The sequence below is a fragment of the Thamnophis elegans genome, chromosome 6 (genome assembly GCF_009769535.1).
Source record: "Thamnophis elegans isolate rThaEle1 chromosome 6, rThaEle1.pri, whole genome shotgun sequence".
Classification (NCBI taxonomy): Eukaryota; Metazoa; Chordata; class Lepidosauria; order Squamata; family Colubridae; genus Thamnophis; species Thamnophis elegans.
Window position 1 is genome coordinate 5,749,661 of NC_045546.1, and position 20,451 is coordinate 5,770,111.

Consider the following 20,451-nt stretch of genomic DNA (forward strand, 5'->3'; position numbering starts at 1 on the left):
CAAATGATAGTGGCTTATTTCATTGATAAGCCTGATGTTTAGCATCAAACTTTCCAAACTTTCCAAAGACATCAGAAAAGCATTTAAGTCAGAATAATTAATACACAGACTGCCATCCAAGGACCGCCTATTTGCAATATTTTTTCCACAATCTTGCAAACTTTCTCCCCAATCCATTCTTCTCTTTCCCAAGCCCCGTTCCTTTCAAAACAGCCATCCTAATCCATCAAGACAAGACAGGTTGACATTATGCACTAATCTAGCATTTCTCAACTCCAACAACATGGGAGATGTGTGGACTTCAACTCCCAGAATTCCCCAGCCAGTATACTGGCTGTGCATCGATTGAAGAATTCTGGGAATTAAAGTCCACATAACTCAGTGATGGCTAATCTTTTCCGGACTGAGTGCCTAAAGTGCCCGAACCCCCAAAATGCAATGCATGCACACACCCGCCATGCCCTCCCACACACGCACAGCCCCCCCCCTGCATGCACCCTGCATGCACATGCAGCTGCCTCCCACTGGTCAGCTGGTCATCGGGTCTCTGCCATGCATGCACGGGGGGGACGGACACATACAGGGAGCTGTGTGTGTATGCGCATGCATGTACATGCAGGGGCATGCTTGGCAGAGACCCGACAACCAGCTGACCAGCAGGAGGCACATGTGCATGCGTGGCAAAGTTGAACTGTAGTGACGGCTCCTGTGCCCATAGAGAGGGCACTGCATGCCACCTGTGGCACACATGCCATAGGTTGGCCATCACAGACATAACTTAGAATGGCCAAGGTTGAGCAACCCTGATTTAGGATCCCTCCATCCTGCAGCAAATTCTCCTCTGCTGTCTTCCCACAACCTCAGAGTCAAATGCACTGTAGTCCCGGGCATGTCGATGGGTAAGGCCTGCTAAACTGTGTAGGATCCAGGATGTGCTACTAGGAATCCAGCAAACCACGGTTAAAGTTATCACGGCATTAAATTCAGACCACTTTTTATTGGCTTGCTCGCCAGTCCACTTTTCAGATTCAGAGAGTTGGAAAGGGACCTTTGTAGGTCATCTAGCCCAACCCCCTGCCCAAGCAGGAGACCCTACACCATTTCTGACAGACGGCAGTCCAGTCTCTTCTTGAAAGCTTCCAGGGATGAAGCTCCCACAACTTCTGTTCATTTGGTTGATTGCTTTTGATGGCTTCTCTTTTTATTCTCGATGAATGTATTTTATTCTCCTTATATACACTGAGAGCATCTGCACCAAAGACAAATGCCTTGGGTGTCCAATCACACTTGGCCAATAAATAATTGTATTGTATTCTATTCTTTTCTATCCTTTCCTATCCTATCCTTTCCTATTCTGTTCTATTCTTTCCTATTCTATTTTTTCTATTCCATCCATTCTTTCCTATTCTATTCTTTCCTATTCTATTCTATTTTTTTCTATCCTATTCTTTCCTATCCTATTCTTTCCTATTCTATTCTATTTTTTCCTATTTATTCTATTTTTCCTATTCTATCCATTCTTTCCTATCCTATCCTTTCCAATTCTATTTTTTCTATTCTATTCTTTTCTATCCTATCCTATCCTATTCCTTCCTATTCTATTCTTTCTATCCTATTCCTTCCTATTCTATTCTTTCCTATCCTATTCTTTCCTACTGTATTCTTTCCTATTCTATTCTGTCCTATTCCTATTCCATTCCCATATTCTATTCTAGAATGCGGAACTCACCGCCACTGGAGACAGGCACCATTAAAAGGGAAACTGAGGGGAGAGGGTTGAGGAAGAAATATAGGATGTTTTGCGACGAAAGGGCTCGAGAGGAAGCCGCCCGGCTCTTCCTTCCTTACCTTCTGGGCGATATAGCAAGTGCGGTAAGCGCGCAGCCCCACGAGCCGGGAGGAATCGGGACGGGAGGCCGCGTAGAGGCGAGGATGGGCGAAGATGCTCCGGGCGCGCCCGAAAACGCCGACCCAGGCGAGGCAGAAGAGCCACCCGCCCCACAGCCCTGCAAACACCCGCATAACCGTGCAGCAAGTGACCGAAATCAAGACTGCCGCCGTTTCTCTCCTTTTTATACCCGGATTCCGGGAAGGAGGCGGGGCCGAAAACCGTCTGGCCGCGCCCATAGCCCGAGACGAACGAATGAGCGGGTCCTCTCTAAAAGAAGCCACGCCCCCCACTCGATGATTCGCGGAGAGAGAGCAAGAGGGAGGTGGGAGAAGGGACAGAAAGGCAGGTAAGCCTTCGGAGGCTTTCTGCGATTGGTTGCGGCCTTGAGGCAAAAGCGTAGGCTGTGGCTTTTATACTCCACGTCCCGTCCCCGCCCCCGGCGTCCCCGGCTTCGTGGTTGCCACGGCAGGTAGAAACAGCGAAGCCCTCCGATTGGCTAGAAACAAGAGAATGGGCGGGGCTGGGGAGAAAGATTGGGGAGCAGCTCTCCTCCTCGTCCTCGCTGATTGGCGCGCGGGAGAAAAGAAAGTGTTGTCGTCACTTCCGTCCTGAATCTCGAAGTCGGTTCCGGAAGAAGCAGCCGCGTACTTGTTGGAAGGTGTGTTACCGCTACTCAGGCGCAGAGATAACCGTCTGATTTACCCCATTATTATTATTATTCTCCACAATTATTATTATTATTTAAATTTGGAATAGGTTGAAGTTCCTCCTCAGCGATAAAAGCTCCCTGGGGGACTTTGGGCCAGTTCCATTCAGCTCGGCCTACCTCACAGGGTTGTTGTTATTTTTAAAAATAGCAGGAGGGAATACAATGCAGGCTGCCTCGATCCATTATACAAAAGGCGGGGTCTAATTTTTCCCCCCCAATTTAGTTGGTCAAGCATGTACAAGATAACAGGTATAAGTCTAGAACAGAACAGAACAAGAATAGAATGGAATGGAATTCTTTATTGGCTGAGTGTGATTGGACACACAAGGAATTTGTCTTTGGTGCAGATGCTCTCAGGGTGCATAAAAAGACGAGATACATTCGCCAAGAATCATAAGGTACAATGCTTAATGATAGTCATAGGGTACAAATAAGCAATCAGGAAACAATCAATATCAATATAAATCAGAAGGATACAAACAGCAAAGTTACAGTCCTGCAGTCATAAGTGGGAGGAGATGGGTGATAGGAACGATGAGAAGACTAATAGTAATAGTAATGCAGCCTTGGTGAATGGTTTGACAGTGGGGAGGGAATTATTTGTTTAGCAGAAAAAAAACTGTTTTTACAGGGCGGGGCATAACCTTTTCCTAGGGGGTCACAGCAAGATCGACAGCAGTTTACAACTTCCGCGACACCTCATTTTAAAGCCCATAAAAAACTGAATTGAATGAGCTATTAAATGTTAAATTTGCTTTAAGAATGGCTGGAAAATTCGATTCGGAAGAACAAAGGATCATTGACAGAATAAAATGCATTGCCTTTCGAGAGGCTCGCGATGCTGGAGCCAGATCTCAATTCGCCAGATCTCAATCCGGCAGAGAACATTGGGGCCATAATTAAGGATGAAGTGGAAGCTCTGATGATTCAGGAGCAAGGTCAAAATCGATATTCGGTTGAAACTTTGAGAATGAATTTGGAAACTGTGTTGAAAAATCTGGAAAATCGAACGGAACTGTTTGAAGATTTGTTGTGTTCTTATCCACCTCGTTTGAATGCTGTTCGAAGGGCTAATGGTGGTCATACTGACTATTAAATCGTGTCAATAAACTCAGTTTTTGATGGGCTTTCGAATGGTGTATGAATTATTTGTGTTGTTATTACAAGTGTTGCTGTGACCCCCTAGGAAAAGGTTATGCCCCGCCCTGTATATCTAGTTGTCTTGGTGTGCAGTGCCCTATAACGGCTTTTTGAGGGTAGAAGTTGAAACAATTTATGTCCAGGTTGTGAGGGGTCTGTAACGATTTTCTCAGCCCTCTTTTTGACTCGTGCAGTTTACAGGTCCTCAATGGAAGGCAAGTGGGTAGCCGTTGTTTTTTCTGTGGTTCTAATTATTTGTTGAAGTCTGTGTCTGTCTTGTTGGGTTGCAGAACCAAACCAGACAGTTACGGATGTGCAAATGACAGACTCAATAATTCCTCTGTAGAACAGAATCAGCAACTCTTTAGGCAGTTTGAGCTTCCTAAGTTGGCACAGAAAGAACATCCTTTGTTGTACTTTTTTGATGATGTTTTTGATGTTAGGTGTCCATTTTAGGTCTTGAGATATGATAGAACCTATAAATTTGAAGATCTCTACTGTTGATACTGTGCTGTCTAGTATTGTAAGAGGTGGTAGTATGGGAGGGTTTCTCCTAAAGTCTATCACCATTTCTACAGTTTTGAGCGTGTTCAGTTCCAGATTGTTCTGGTCACACCACAATGCTAGTTGTTCAACCTTCCATCTGTATGCGGTATAAATGGACATGAACCAAGGAAATGAGCACAAATAAATGGGGACAGTAGGACAGGAACGGTAAGCACACTAGTGCACTTATGCACGCCCCCTTTACAGTCCTCTTAGGAATGGGGTGAGATCCACAGTAGACAGTTTAAGGTTGAAGCTGTGGGGGGGGGGGTGAGGATGTAACAACGAAGTCAGGTCGAGCATTCCAGGCGTTGACCACTCTCTTGCTGAAGTCATATTTTCTGCAATCGAGTTTGGAGCGGTTTACCTTGAGTTTGTATCAATTGTTGCCCGTGTATTATTGCAGTTGAAGCTGAAGCAGTTGTTGACAGATAGGATGTTGTAGCAGACAATTTAGTGTACTATGAGATCAGATTTAGTGTACTATGCTTAGGTCAGATCATAGACGGCATAGTTCCAGGTTGCCCAAGTCCAAAATTTGGAGCCTGGTGGCCTAAAGGGATTCTGTTGTGAGCAGAGGAGTGGAGGACTCTTCTCGTGAAATACCTCTGGAGCCGCTCAATTGTATTAATGTCCGATATACAGTGTGGATTCCAGGCAGACGAGCTGTATTCGAGAATGGGTCTGGCAAAGGTTTTTCACACCACCTACATCTGTTCTTGGATTTTTCAGACTGCCGAGGGGTGGACTTCGCTTTCCATCATCCCCAGCCAATACTTTAACTACAGTTGTTCAGGCAGCAGCTTTTCTCGTGACTCAAGGCCTCACTGTCTTGGGTGAAACACCTGGGTGGAAAGTTGGGGCAGATGGAAATCCAATTCCTGTTTCGAGAGGGAACCTGAATTGAGGTTACTTTCAGGAAAGTTGAGATTTCTGAGACAGCTAGCATTGTTTCAACTTCTACCCTCAAAATGGCGCTATAGGGCACTGCACACCAGAACAACTAGACACAAGGATGCCATCATTCTGCTAAAAAAACTACTGTCAGACTGTTTACTAAGATTATTAATATTATTCTTCTCATCATTCCTATTACCTATTTCCTTTTCTACTTACGATTATAACTTTGTTGCTTGCGTCTTTATGGTTTATATTGTTTAATTTAGCTTCCTAGTACGATTTATGTTGATTCTATCACTTAAGTGTTGTCTCTTATGATTTATGATGTATTTTTATGATGACTATGATAATAGTTTATAGCTTTTATGTACACTGAAAGCTTCTGCACCTAAGACAAATTCCTTGTGTGTCCAATCACACTTGGCCAATAAAGAATTCTATTCTTTGCTGTGCTGTGCTGTTCTTTCTAGTCTTTCATATCCTATCTTATCCTATCCTTTCCTATTCTATTCTTTCCTATTTCTATCCCTTCAGGAAATCAGACTTCTTTCTTCTCTTCCAGTGGACAGATTTAAACTGGATGTCTTCATCTTGGTGGTCTTCAGCTATGTTGGAACCAACTTCCCTCACCCCCATTATCTAGGAAGAAAGGGGGTAGAACACATTTCCATCTGGCAATTTCTGGTGAGCTATCCATTCATTTTGTCTTTTTTCCCGGAGCTCCTTGGCTTAACAAGGTTAATATTGTTGCACAAGGAGAGTGAATGTAACATAGTCAGGGTTAACTAAAACTTATTTCTCCCCCCAATAGATAATTGTGAAAGCACATGAATGGCGGACACTTTCTGGTTGCCTCTGTGATTTCCATCCAGAACCGCAGCTTTGTGTATCCATCATGTCACAGTTGCTTTTCCAAAATATCCCTGCAATGCAAACGGTATGCTCCCTCTCAAGAATTACGGTTAGTCCTCCACTTATACCAGGGGTGTCAAGCTCAATTTCATTGAGGGACGCATCAAGGTTGGGTTTGACCTTGGGAGGGAGGGATGGGCGTGGCCAGGGTGGGCGTGGCCAGCTCAACACCACTCGGGTCAATGGCGGCCTCCTGCGATCCTCTGCCAACGAAAACGGAGCTGGGGAGATCCACTCCGTTTTTGCTGTGCAGAGGTATTGTGGGCTGGTCCTTTGCTGTTTCCAGAGCGGTCCCATGGGGCCAGATCTAAGCACTCTGCGGGCCGGATCTGTTCCCCGGGCCTTGAGTTGACACCAGTCATTTGTTTAACCACCAAAGTTTACAACACCACCGATAAAAAATTGACCATTATTCACACTTAATGCAGCATCCCCATGGTCCTGTGATCAAAATTTGGACACTGGGCACCTGGTTCATGTTTATGACAATTGCCCGGGATCAATACTGCGATATACTCAACCTCTAATAAACTCCACCTTTCTCAACAAATGGAACCAAGGTTTGTTTCTGTTTAGAGGCTTAAGTTGTGGCAGGTGCGTGACTAGTCTAAGGCCTCCTGCAGTAGTGAGGCTTTCCATGATACAGAAGGATCTTGACAGACTTGAACATTAAGCGCTATCTAACAAAATGAAATTCAGTGGTGAAAAAAGTTAAGGTTTTACATTTAGGCAACAAAAATATACAGGTACAGTATAGGTGGTACCTTGCTCAATAGTAGCAACTGTGAGGGATCTTGGAGTCCTAGTGGACAACCATTTAAATAGGAGCCAGGCGTGGGCTGCAGCTGCCAAAAAAAGCCAACACAGTTCTAGGCTTCATCAACAGAGGGATAGAATCAAGATCACGTGAAGGGTTAATACCACTTTATAAGGCCTTGGTAAGGCCACACTTGGAATACGGCATCCAGTTTTGGTCGCCATGATGTAGAAAAGATGTGGAGACTCTAGAAAGAGCACAGAAAAGAGCAACAAAGAGGATTAGGGGACTGGAGGCTAAAACATATGAAGAACGGTTGCTGGAATTGGATATGTCTAGTTTGATGAAAAGAAGGACCCAGGGGAGACATGATAGCAGCTTTCCAATATTTGAGGGGCTGCCATAGATAGGAGGGGGTCAAGCTATTTTCCAGAGGCCAGAGCAGGAAGGAAAGTTATTAGAAACTAATCAAGTAGAGAAGCAACTTAGAACTGAGGACAAATTTCCTGACAGTGAGAACAATTAATCAGTGGAAGGACTTGTCTCCAGAAATTGTGAATGGTCCAACGCTGTAAGTTTTTAAGAAGAGATTAGACAACCCTTTGTCTGAAGTGATGTAGGGTTTCTTGCCTAAGCAGGGATTTGGACAAGAAGACCTCCAAGGTCTCATCCAACCGTTATTCTATTCTAACATATAAATCCCTTCATTGTCTTTCTTTTGTCAGATACAATTGCCAGAAGTGTGGTTGTTCGGGCAACACCAAAGAAGCAAACTACAGATACCGACTTTCGCTGGAGGTAGCCGACACCCATGATGTTTTTGAGGTCACCGTATTTGGAAGCTGTTTAGATACCTATTTTGGAGTTACAGCAAAAGACTTGCAAAGGTAAAAAAAAAAAAAGAATTACTGTGTAGAGAAGCACGAGTCTGCTCCTTCCATCTATTTGCGTGATTTAATTATATCTCTCAGAACAGTTGCTGTTCAGTTTGCTGCCTGGATACCAAGCTGGTATATATTAATAATGGCAATTAATTTCGCAAAGCTATAACATTTGTGGCAGGGCCAGTGTGTGAAATGGAGAAACGTTCTCGACTTGAGTCTAAAAATTCTTCAAGTTCACATTTCCCTGAATTCATGATTAACCTCTGGGAAATTATCCCTCACCTTTCTCTTCTCTTTATAAGAACACTGGAATATCTTCATTAACACCAATTCTCTATATTAAAAGAAAATATAGCTGTTGCATTATTGCCCGGAACATTTAAATTCTGTACTGAAAATGAGTAGGTAAGGTAAATATTTTTCCCCCAATAGTGTAAGGTCGTCTAATTTATTTTAAATTAGCTGGTAACACAGCATTGCGTGTTATTTATTTATTATATATTATATAATATTATATATTTATTTATAGGGGGAAATGTCCAGACCAAACGTAATTTCCTTTGACAAAGTGACAAAATTAGTGGACCAGAGGAATGCCATCAATATAATTTACTTGGACTTCAGTAAGGCATTTGATAAAGTAGATCATAGCCTACTACTAGATAAAGTAGAAAAATGTGGGTTAGACAGCATCACCACCAGATGGATTCATAACTCGCTGACCAACCGTACTCAATGTGTAGTCCTCAATGGAACTTGCATCTTCATGGAGGGAAGTATGCAGTGGAGTACCCCAAAGCTCTGTTTTAGGCCCAGTACTCTTCAACATCTTCATCAATGATTTGGACGAGGGAATAAATGGGGAACTCATCAAATTTGCAGATGATACCAAGTTGGCAGGAATAGCCAACACTCCAGAAGACAGGCTTAAGATACAGAAGGATCTTGACAAACTTGAACATTGGGCACTAGCTAATAAAATGAAATTCAATGGTGAAAAGAGTAAGGTTCTACATTTAGACAAGAAAAACGAAATGCACAGGTACAGTATAGGTGGTACTTCACTCAATAGTAGTAACTGTGAGAGGGATCTTGGAGTCCTAGTGGACAACCATTTAAATATGAGCCAGCAGTCTGCAGCTGCTGCCAAAAAAGCCAACACAGTTCTAGGCTGCATCAACAGAAGGACAGAATCAAGATCACGTGAAGGGTTAATACCACTTTATAAGGCCTTGGGAAGGCCACACTTGGAATACTGCATTCAGTTTTGGTTGCCACGATGTAAAAAAGATGTGGAAACTCTAGAAAGTGCAGAGAAGAGCAACAAAGAGAATTAGGCAACTGGAGACTAAAACATATGAAGAATGGTTGCAGGAACTGGATATGTCTAGTTTAATGAAAAGAAGGACTAGGGGAGACATGATAGCAGTCTTCCAATATCTCAGGGGTTGCCACAAAGAAGAGGGAGTCAAACTATTCTCCAAAGCACCTGAGGGTAGGACAAGAAGCAATGGGTGGAAACTGATCAAGGAGAGAGAAGCAACTTAGAACTGAGGAGAAATTTCCTGACAGATAGAACAATTAATCAGTGGATTAACTCCAGAAGTTGTGGATGCTCCAACACTGGAAGTCTTTAAGAAGATGTTGGAGATGTTTGTCTGAAGTGGTGTAGGATTTCCTGCCTAAGCAGGGGATTGGACTAGAAGACCTCCAAGGTCCCTTCCAACTCTGCTATTCCATTCTGTTCTATTCTAATGTTGGATTTTCCCCTTTGCCAGAAGGAGCCCCAAATGAGGCGCTTTGCAAGGGAAGACTTGGCACAGAGTCTCTGAGATTCATGGACAGATCCTCGCACTCCTGAAATTTCTGAGCTGTTCTTTTCCTTTGGCAGCTCTGCGCATACCACACTGGGAACAGGCTCTAGCTGTTCCTCCGCCTCACTGCTGTCTAGCTCTGAAGGCAGCTGAGAACTGTCAAGAAGGCCTCGACCCCCTCTCTGCCTCCAATGCAGAGCCCTCATCAGAGACTTCTCCAGCTTCCAGAACTGGCCCATGTTCCTCCCCAACCTCCTCACTGTCCGAATCTGCTACCAGCTCTGCTGGCCGCTGGCAGGCCACAACAGTATCTGAAAACAACTGTCAGTTGGGAAGGCAATGTGTAATTGACAACATGATTTCCATGATTCTAACCACGCATTAGAGATACCTAAGGTTTTCTGGAAGAATCTGATGTATGAAGAACCAGTTGAAAAAAATACATCAGCAGACAGTTACACTATCCGGAAAGATTTATAACTTACGCAGATAAATGATTATCAGCAAAAGAGGAATTGGGTCAGAAAGCAGAAATATGTTGCTTGTTTATTGTGTGCCTTGAAATTCTGAATTCAGCAACTTGGGCTGGGCTTTTTAAAGAGCTTGTAAGAAATGTTCACAAGGAATATGAAACATTTCTATTTGTTTGCTTTCCTTCCTGAGTTATAACTTTTAACAAGTGTTGTGGGAGTGCTATTAAATTAGACATTGAATTATTCTCTGTCAAGGTACATCAAAGAATTGAACCGCGAAGCAGGAGAGGACGAAAACGATGCCGTGTTTGGTGCCGTATCTCATGCCGTTGAAACTTGCTTTGTTGGGAAAAAGTTTGTCTTCAGGATTAAGGTGACGGTTCTTCTCGGAATAAATCTTTTAGGAAACATGCAATTTAAGCATGACAGATAATTTGCTTTGTTAGGCAACCTTCTATGCGTGCCTGGTCAGGTTTCCTCTGTAAATTATGAGCATCCTCATAATTGGCATTTAACAGCCTGAAATAACAGTTCCAATAGTCCCAAAGGTGCTTTTTTCAGGAGGCAACTGGACTTTCTTGTTTTTTCTTTTGAAGACGTTTTGCTTCTCATCCAAGAAGCTTCTTCGGCTCTGACAGGATAGTAGGGAATTGGAAGGATTTATATTCCTTGTAGCCAGCTTGTCATTTGCATCATTTTAGAGGGTCCTTGAAGCATTTGGAGTTTCCCTACTCCCACACCATTCCAAAGGTGTTCATCCCAAATATACAAATTGTATAGCTAAACATCTGTAGAGATTCTCAGTCATCCAGGTCAGGGTTGTCTCAAAGGTGCTTCTTCAGGAGGCAACTGGACTTTTAGCTATAGAATTTGGGGTGAACACCCTTTAAATAGTGTGGGAGAAGAAATGGATTTCCAGAGGGAAAAATTGCAGACTGCAGCACTCAGGTGACCCTGAGGACACCGATAAACTTCCAAGTGGTCTCAATGAGGATGCAAGTGACCAGCTGTCTGCAAGGAATATAAATTTTCCAAATGGATGGATGAATAGAGGGATGGATGGATGGATGGATGGATAGAGAGAGGGATGGATACAGAGGGAAATGAATGGAGAGGAGGGATGGATTGTTGGATGGATGGATGGACTTAGAGGGATGGATGGAGAAGGGAATGGATGGATGGAGAGAGGGAGGGATAGAGAGGGTTGGAGAGAAGGATGGATGGAGAGAAGGAGAGGGAGATGATAGATAGATAGATAGATAGATAGATAGATAGATAGATAGATAGATAGATAGATAGATAGATAAGGGGGGAGAGAGTTCTAGGTAGCTATATAGCTAGCTAGATGATGGTTAGATAGATAGATAGATAGATGATAGATAGATAGATAGATAGATAGATAGATAGATAGATAGATAGATAGATAGATGATAGATAGATGATAGATAGATAGATAGATAGATAGATAGATAGATAGATAGATAGATAGATAGATAGATAGATAGATAGATAGATAGGGGGGAGAGAGTTCTAGGTATCTAGGTAGCTATATAGCTAGCTAGATGATGGCTAGATAGATAGATAGATGATAGATTGATAGATGATAGATAGATAGATAGATAGATAGATAGATAGATAGATAGATAAGATAGATGATAGATAGATGATATATAGATGATAGATAGATGATAGATAGACAGATAGAGATAGATAGATAGATAGATAGATAGATAGATAGATAGATAGATAGATAGATAGATAGATAGTTGATAGAGCTAGCTTCCTCTTAGTCTGGATCTAGAACTGTGACTAAGGTTTCCTGTGCCTAGTTTAAACTAGCCTGTTTCAAGTAACTGGTTTGAAATTGGCTGATATGGACAACGTGATAGAACAGGTTTCTGAGTTCTCCCTTGTCAGGTGGGTGAGCAGAGGAAGATGGTCTGGGCCTGACATTTAATTTCATCAACAAACAACTGATTTTCATTTCTTTGCAGAGTTCCGACATGCCCTGCGTTGTCCCTTCTGACAAGCCCTTATTGCAAAATGGCCGCCAAAGGGAGAGACGCACCAAAGCTCTCATCGCCCGTGAGATGTTCCTACCCCACCCTGGGCTTGTGGGCTACACCGTTATCCACTATATCGAGCAGCAGCGAAGTTGTCAGTTGAAGCAGAGTCATGGGGCTTTACGGCCTCCGGATCATGTCCCGGCATCTGATCACCCAAGCGGAGAGTTAAGGAGCCTCCATCTCTCCGGCGATTTGGATGTGACTCAATCAAGTCAGAGAAATGGCTTTTTCAACCTCTGGCCTTACTCATTCGGGCTAACCTGGTCGTCCACCTCATCAGAAGACACAGCTTTAGATACACGCGAGGCCAGCTCGGAGAAGCCAAAAGGCGAAGATGGATCTATCATGTCACACAACCAATTGGTTTATAATTTCAAAGGCCAAAACTTGACAACGCAAGATAATGGAGATGTACACAAAGGTCAGAGGTCTTGTTTGTATCTTTCTCCGCAGAGTCTCACCCCTAGGGACGAACTAGGAAGTAGACGTTCCACAAAAGGAAAAGATGGTGATATATTAGAAAGCCCCTTCGCATCGGAGCGGAAAGATCCTTCCTGCAAAATCAGCATCCAGTCCAGCTATGGGCTAGCAAATCCACGGCACCTTTTGCCCCACCAGAGGCCTAAGGAACACCTTGCTACAGGAGGTGCAACTGCTCCAGAAGCCGCCTCCAAAGGCTTGACTGAATTTCTTGCCAGGCTTGACAACGGCAGCTCCACTGCCGCTCTCTCAAACGGTCCAGAGTGGCGTCCTGCCTCGGTTCTCGGTGAAAAATCAGGCGAAGACAAAGAGAACGAGTTGCTCGCGGAAGAACCAGACTGTTCTTGGAGAGGAAGGGATGTCTACTGTTTCCCGCAGGCGGGTTCCAGTTGCCCCGAGGCTAGTTTTGATGCTTCAGCAGATCTTTTTGATATTAGCATCGGGGGATCGACGAAAAGCACTCCAGCAACATTACACAGGCCCCAGGTAATCACGCCGCGAACTGGCACGCTCACCCCAACCTGTATAAAATCAGAATTCATGCCAAGGGAAGGGAAGGGAAATGCTAGCGGGACTACTTCTCATTATGGGTTATCGTTATATGATACCATGGATGTCTCGACCCCCAAAACAAGTACTCCGATTGCCAGCGCAGGGTTCAAGTCTGAATGTAGCCCTGTTGGTACCCTGGACTTCACTCCCGATGCCCTCGCAAGGCCTTGTCATCCAGACAGCCTCCCTGGAGGGAAAGGATCCCTTCGAAGCCAACTACCCCCGAATAAATTGCCTTGGGACAAGGCTAGGTGTAAAAAGCCCAGGCTCCCCTCTAAAAACTCTTTGGTGAAACAACTCGTCAGCAGGTTCTCGCCCTCCGAAAGGTCAAGCAACGCAGAAGCTGGCGCGGACAATCCATGTGGGCCTCTGAGTCACCTCTCGGCGCAAGAATTGCTGTCTGAAGATGTTGGCCAAGAATGGAGTCCTCCTTCAGGGGAAATCCAAGGTCAGGATGTAAAATCGTGGAGAAGGAAGAGAAGGAAGAGCTTCATCAGGCTTCACGGTGATGGCCGAGTTATAGAGGATTTTCCTCTTTCTGCAATTCAAGGAGGAACCTGGAGTCCAAGAAATCTTTCCAACTTAGCAAAGGTCGGATTTCTTCCTAAAAAGCAGCAACTGGAAGAAGCTGATATTGGAGGACAGCTTATGTGTCAACAGAGAACGATGCTTGGCCCTCCAGTCAACGAATCGCCTGACAAACCACCTTTGGTAGACTTCAGACGACCAAAACTGCTTCCTACAACTTCTCCCGTGCCTGATGTCGCAGACTGGTCTTCTGAACTCTTCTCCGATCACGAGCAGCTGCCCAACATGGAGGCCGCCATCACGAGAGATGATGATTTAAACTGAGCTTGTTTGCAAAACCTCTTGTTCGTTCCTTGGATGAGGAGACAGTTGAGTTACAGTTTCATCTCTTTGATGTACAGGTGCTTCTTGTTTAACGACCGCTCATTCAGCAACCATTTGAATTTATGGTGGCTTCTGAATGAATGGTAGTTATGACCAGGTCTTGTACTTAAAGAGATGTCACAGCGTCCCTTCGCTTTATGTGATCATGATTTGTGATCTTCTGTGCCAGCTTCCATAAGCAAAGTCATTGGGGAAGCCAGCAGGAAGTCAGATGCTACCACCATCAGGTGAGATCCTCACTCAATGGCCCACCCATTGTTTAACAATGGCAACCAGGATTGCTGGAACTGTCATCACTGAGCAACATGAAGACATTGTTTGACTTAAAACTGTGTCGCTTGATGACAGACTGTCTTGTTCCAACCAGCATGGTTAAATAAGAACTAGTTGCATTTGTCTATTGTTATAAATTTTGATATTGTGAATTGCTGGAAGTCCTATGGCTGTATATAAGAACTGTAAATAAAATAAAGTAATAACTCTACGGAGAGGTGGTGTAGACATTCAGGATTACAGATTAAGAGTTGGAAGGGACCTTGTAGGTCATCTAGTCCAACCCCCTGCCCAAGCAGGAGACCCTACGCCATTTCTGACAATCTCTTCTTGAAAGCCTCCAGTGATGAAGCTCCCACAACTTCTGAAGGCAACTTCTGTTCCATCGGTTGATTGTTCTCCCTGTCAGAAAATTCCTCCTTATTTCCAGGTTGAATCTCTCCTTGATCAGTTTCCATCCATTGCTCCTTGTCTGGCCTTCAGGTGCTTTGGAGAATAGCTTGACCTCCTCCTCTCTGTGGCAGCCCCTCAAATATTGGAAGGCTGCTATCATGTCTCCCCCGGTCCTTCTCTTCACTAGTCTAGCCATGCCCAGTTCCTGTAACCATTCTTCATATGTTTTAGTCTCCAGTTCCCTAATCATCTTGGTTGCTCTTCTCTATACTTTTTGTAGAGTCTCAACATCTTTTTTTATAGTGTCGTCACCAAAACAGGATGCAGTATGCTAACTAAGTATTCTTAGTAAGGCTTTATAGAATGGTATTAGTACCTCACTTGATTGTGGTTGTATCCTTCTGTTAATGCAATTTAGGATTGCATTGGCTGTTTTGGTTCACAACTTGGAAGAAGTTTCAGATCAAGTAAGTCTGCTACCCACCATCTTTCCCTCAACACTGCAAGTCATATTTTAACCCTAACTTTATATTCAGGTAGTCCTTGACTTAACAACTATTCATTTAGTGTAGTGATGGGTTCCTAACCAGTTTACTACCGGTTCGCTGAGCATGTGTGCAATTGAACAAAAATTGGTCAGGGAAAAAAAGAAAACAGCTGCTGCTGCTGCTCTGGATAAGCTGGGCTTCAGAAGCTGGAATAAAGATACCGTATTTTTCGGAGTATAAGATGCATCGGAGTATAAGACGCACCAAGGTTTTGAATAGGCAAATTTTAAAAAAGGTTTTGCACTCTGCAAACCTCCCAAAAACCGTTTGTTCAAAGAAACGGCATTATGCTTGTAGAATGCTCCTGGGGGTTGGGGGGGGGGAACGAGCAAAAAGTGGCCCATTTTTTGCAAAAACAGGCGTTTTTTGTCAAAAAAGTGCATGGATAGCTTTTAGGCGGCTTATAGAGTGCTCCTGGGGGCTGGGGAGGGAGAAAATTGAGCAAAAAACAGCCTGTTTTTTGCTCATTTCTGCCCTCCCTAGCTTCCAGGAGCACTCTGGAAGCCTCCTAAAAGTTATGCGTGGCCATTTTGGTGAAGGGGTGGGGTTTTGGGAGGCCAAAAATGCTGTATTCAGTGTATGACACATCCAGATTTTCAGCCTCTTTTTTTGAGGGAAAAGGGTGCGTCTTATACTCCGAAAAATACGGTAGTTGATATTCAACTCAATAAGAATCACTACTCTTTGTTCAGTTGTTGGCTTCATGACTTTCTCAATCCCGCCTAATTTCTTCCCCCTCCTGTTTATTTTCTTTAGGAAACAAGATTGATTTGGGGGGGAAAAGGTGCGTCATATACTCTGAAAAATACGGTATAACCCGGGGTGGGTGTGCGGGCCCACTTTTTAAAAAACCAAGAGAACCTGTTCACTCTCTGTTTGAAGGCAGCACTACCGCTTCGGAAGAATCGGTCCAAACCAGTAGGAACCCACCTCTGATTTAGTGACTCCTCAAAACAACATCAGCACATGAAAAAAGTAACCTATAACCGCTTTTCCCACAATCATTGCTGCAGCCGCGTGGTCACGTGATCAAAATTCAGCGGCTTGGCAACTGGCATGTACTTTATGACGGTTGCAGTGTCTGCTCATGTGATCCCCCTTTGCAACCTGACAAGCAAAGCAAAACGAGGAAGCCATGTTCCCTTAATAGTGTTACTAGCTCACTGCGGTGTGATTCACCGCAGTGGCAGGAAAGGTCATAAAAATGGGGCAAAACTCACTGAATGATTGTTTTGAATAGCAAGGGAAATTTGGGGTTCCATTATGGTTGTTAAGTCGAGGACTACCTGGACAGAATAGAGAGTTCCCACTTTCGTTTCAAGGTGCGCTTCAAGGTGCTACTTACCATCCATAAATCTCTTCATGGTAGTGGATCTGAGTACTTGAGAGACCGCCTCCTGCCGATTACCTCCCTTCGACCGATTAGATCGCACAGATTAGGCCTCCTCCGAGTTCCATCCGCCAGTCAGTGCCGACTGGCGACTACGCGGAGGAGAGCCTTCTCAGTAGCAGCTCCGACCCTTTGGAACGATCTCCCCGTGGAGATTCGCACCCTCACCACCGTCCAGACCTTCCGCACAGCCCTTAAGAACTGGCTATCCCGTCAGGCCTGGGGATAAGATTCTAATCCGCCCCACCCGAATGCTGAATGAAAGTTGTGTTTTATTGTTTTATTTTTTATTTACGCACTGTCTTATGTTTCATCTTGCACCACCCTTCCCATGAACTGTAAGCCGCCCTGAGTACCCTCAGGGAAAAGGGCGGCCTATAAATAACAAATAAATTCAAAAAAATTCAAAAAAATTCGTTAAACTTTAAATGAACATTGGAAGCTGTGTCCTACATCTGCAAGGATGGATAAATTCTTGTGATTTTTAGAACAGTAATGTTGGACTTTGAAAAAGAAAAGTAAACCGCAAGAAAGAAAGAAAGAAGGGCAAAAAAAGCAACGCTTTTAAAATGTCAGCTTTATTCTCAAAAAGGCTAAAATTTTAGCAGCTTTATTTTAATGCAAAAGGGGACATCAGTCACAGTTTGAGCACAATTGAATCCCCCCCCCCCAAATATCCTGTACCAGCTGGCCCTCTTGAATTGACGATACGACTGCTTTTACTGGAGGCTGATGTGGTATAGAACCTCCTCTGCACTGGATACCAAAATCTCATTTGCTTGTTCCCAATTACCCAAATTAAGTGATGCTCAGTATAGAACAGCCAGCCGTGACATGCTAATCTTAATAACCTGTCGTGAGCCCATTGCGTTCCAGACAAGTCAGTTTGTCTCCCTTCAAGGAATGCAAGGAATGAAGCACCGATAAGGGAGGAAATTTGCGTTGACTCCTTGCAATTCGACGTTGGGAGTGCTGAATTTGCCAACTTGCGCGCGCGAGACTTCTGTGCGTATCGTCCTTCCAGCAGCAGCGAGGCTTTGGTTCAAGGGTATTGCTTACACACCGTTCTTGGCGTACGCGCACAAGGGCCCGTGCATAGTGAAATCCCAAGTACAACAAACAAACGAATCTCCCAAGTGTCTGTGGGAAGCGGGCTTGCGTTTCTGCCTTTTAAAATTAGCTTTAGAGAGCTACGTACTCTGCAAGAGGATCGCAGCCTCGATAAAGCCGCCTAAAAGATTTAGAACACGCTATTTTTTCCCCACCCCCTCAACCGTATTTTTTTTTTTAAAAAAAACTTTTTTGAAATTGTACACGCCTTTTTCCAACAAGAGAGCAAACTCCAGAACTGGTGCTAGTGGTCCAGTTATAAAAGCAGGATTCAGCCATGAGGTCTACCTGCTACGTTGAGCAGCTCATTTCAAGAGGGACTTCTAAGAACTTCCCAGGACAAACACAGGACCATCCATGCCCCATTCCTCAAATGCATCAACAACGAAGTACTCCCCACGAGTGACAATTGTGCATAGGTATAGCCCCCAGCCTCTGTGCTGCAACATTCTCTCAACCGCATCTGAAATCCAGATTTCCCGGATCCAGCATTTCTCACAAAGAAGCTATTTTGGCTAAAATCCAAGACCGGTGGAGGGTTACGTATAAACTTTTAAGAGCTCCTTTCCGCAAGAAACGAAGTGGGTTTGGAAGCCCCACCGTATGGCAAAATGCTGAGCTGAGAGAAAGTTTTGGAACTCTTATTTGATCAGAGGTGCAGGGATAACTAGCGGCCAACTCTTAAATTTGTGTCGTTGGTCTCTTATCCTCGGAACGAGCTGTGGCCTGCAGGCATGAACTAACCAAAAGACAGCTGTATTTAGGATCCATCCCTTTACAAGGACGCATCTATCTGTGGAGAAGAGAGTAAGCTGACCCCAGAGGAAATTTAGCTTCGGGAGTACAAGAACCGAAAGGGCAGCCGTCCAATCTCAAGACCTGCTGATTGCAAACGACCAGCCTATCCCGGTTTTTTTTTAACTTCCGCATTTACCAAAATCCCAGAACACAGATGCATTAATACTTAGGGTTAAAAAAAACAAAAATCACACACGCACGCAACACGCACACTCGGTGGAGTTTGTGCCGTACAAAATGGCACTCCGGGTCCTGGTTTATATACAAGCGTTGTCAACTTAGCTGGCAACCCGCAGCCATTTTCTAACGCGCCTCTCGTTTTCCTTGTAAAGATGTAAAAGGCAGGCACAATTCATCCTGAATTTCCAAGGGAAAGGATCCCAGGTGCTTCCAAGAAGTGAACACCAGCCGCTACCTAGCATCTTTTTGAATCTTTAATCTCCAAATTTTGGGGGCTCCGGGATGGGACATGTGTTAAAAAGAAAAGGGGGGGGGAAGGGATTATATTCTAGACTGACCCTGCAGACAAATGGCCAGCTTGGCATGCTTCATGATCGGGTGCCTGAGTATCTCCACCAGTCAGACCAGGTCATAGCAGCCTTTGCCTCCGGAGAGAGGCCTGTAAAAGGAGCAGTCATAACTCTTGGGGTTCAAACGCGGATCAGTTAAAATTGCAACAAGTCAAATAACTGATACTTTTTCCTTCGCCCGGCAAGGGAGACTCCACATTGTTCAGCAGGGTGTTCTGCCTTGCTTCGCTGATCAGCCGACAAGCCAAGTCCAAAAAGAGTTTTTCCACGTTATCGGATTCTTTTGCCGAGGTCTCCAGATAGTACATATCCTGGGCTCGGGAAAACTCTTCGGCTCTCTGTTGGGAGACTTCTCGCTTATCGGATAAATCAATCTTGTTTCCTAAAGAAAACAAGCAGGAGGGGGAAGAAATTAGGCGGGATTGAGAAAGTCTTGAAGCCAACAACTGAACAAAGGATCTGCAAAGAGTAAATTAAACCAAATTGGAAGGGGAAGAAATTAAGCGGGATTGAGAAAGTCATGAAGCCAACAAAGAGTAGAGATTCTTATTGAGCTGAATATCAACTACCGTATTTTTCTGAGTATAAGATGCACCTTTTTCCCTCAAGAAAGAGGCTGAAAATCTGGGTGCGTCTTATACACTGAATACAGCATTTTTTGCCTCCCGTAACCCTGCCCCTTCACCAAAATGGCCGTGCAGAGCCTGTAGGAGATTTTCAGAGACCTCCTGGAGACTGGAGAGGGCAGAAGTGAGTGAAAAACGGGCCGTTTTTTGCTCAATTTCCCCCCCCCGGCCCCCAGGAGCACTCTATAAGCCTCCTGAAGGCTATCTATGCCCTTTTTTGACAAAAAACAGACCCGTTTTCACAAAAAATGCGCCGCTTTTACTCATTTTTGGCCCCCCACCCCCCAGGAGCACTCTACAAGCCTCCTAAAGGCTATTCATGCCCTTATTTTGAAAAAAAACTGGGCCAGTTTTCATGAAAAATGGGGTATTTTGGGGAGTTTTGCAGAGTGCAAAAAAAAAAATTTTTTTTTAAATTGCCTTTTCAAAATCTTGGTGCGTCTCATACTCCAGTGCGTCTTATACTCTGCAAAATACGGTATACAAGGGGGAGGTGGGGGGAGCTGGGGAAAAAAAAGATTTGGGTTTCCCAAGCATGGTCCAGAATCGCAGGAGGGAGGGACTTTCTCCCTGAGAGTAAAGAGGAAGCTTGGAATATTTGGTATGCAGGAAAAGGGTGAAGATGGACCCTCCCTAGCCCTTCACAGAGAACATCTAATGCTTATGCAGGTTGTTGCTTTAATCTGGCAAGATGTAGGAGATGACCAGGCTGAAGGAGGTGTCGAGAACACCATCAGTTTAGAGTCC

At 44.3% G+C, this 20,451-nt stretch overlaps 3 protein-coding genes across 5 annotated transcripts in view; 1 reads left to right on the top strand and 2 right to left on the bottom strand.

The window, feature by feature from the left end:
- The window catches only part of PRCP (prolylcarboxypeptidase), a 41,375-nt gene extending 39,345 nt beyond the window's left edge, over positions 1-2,030 (bottom strand). Inside the window, exon 1 of the mRNA XM_032219909.1 lies at positions 1,849-2,030. Within this exon, the coding sequence (XP_032075800.1) occupies positions 1,849-2,022 (174 nt within the window). The 5' untranslated portion in view covers positions 2,023-2,030. The remainder of the gene's footprint in view (positions 1-1,848) is intronic.
- A 488-nt stretch (positions 2,031-2,518) lies between these two features.
- Positions 2,519-14,513, top strand: LOC116509938. The gene is made up of 6 exons (XM_032219246.1): positions 2,519-2,549; positions 5,749-5,870; positions 5,998-6,123; positions 7,581-7,742; positions 10,282-10,399; positions 12,021-14,513. Exons 3-6 carry the CDS (start codon positions 6,014-6,016, stop codon positions 13,974-13,976), a joined length of 2,346 nt encoding a protein of 781 aa, XP_032075137.1. The 5' UTR covers positions 2,519-2,549; positions 5,749-5,870; positions 5,998-6,013; the 3' UTR covers positions 13,977-14,513.
- Positions 14,514-17,197: 2,684 nt separating this feature from the next.
- Positions 17,198-20,451, bottom strand: part of LOC116510160 (ras-related protein Rab-30) — a 48,162-nt gene continuing 44,908 nt past the window's right edge. For all 3 annotated transcript variants that reach the window (XM_032219606.1, XM_032219607.1, XM_032219605.1), the window contains one exon: positions 17,198-19,460. In XM_032219606.1, coding sequence (XP_032075497.1) covers positions 19,210-19,460 — 251 coding nt within the window. In that variant the 3' untranslated portion in view covers positions 17,198-19,209. The remainder of the gene's footprint in view (positions 19,461-20,451) is intronic.

Excerpts from the sequence above, each read along its gene's own strand:
- LOC116509938 (XM_032219246.1), top strand. The coding sequence starts at position 6,014 with ATGAATGGCGGACACTTTCTGGTTGCCTCTGTGATTTCCATCCAGAAC. Across the intron at positions 7,743-10,281 it reads ACAGCAAAAGACTTGCAAAG|GTACATCAAAGAATTGAACC; the intron begins GTAAAAAAAAAA and ends TTCTCTGTCAAG. Across the intron at positions 10,400-12,020 it reads AGTTTGTCTTCAGGATTAAG|AGTTCCGACATGCCCTGCGT; the intron begins GTGACGGTTCTT and ends ATTTCTTTGCAG.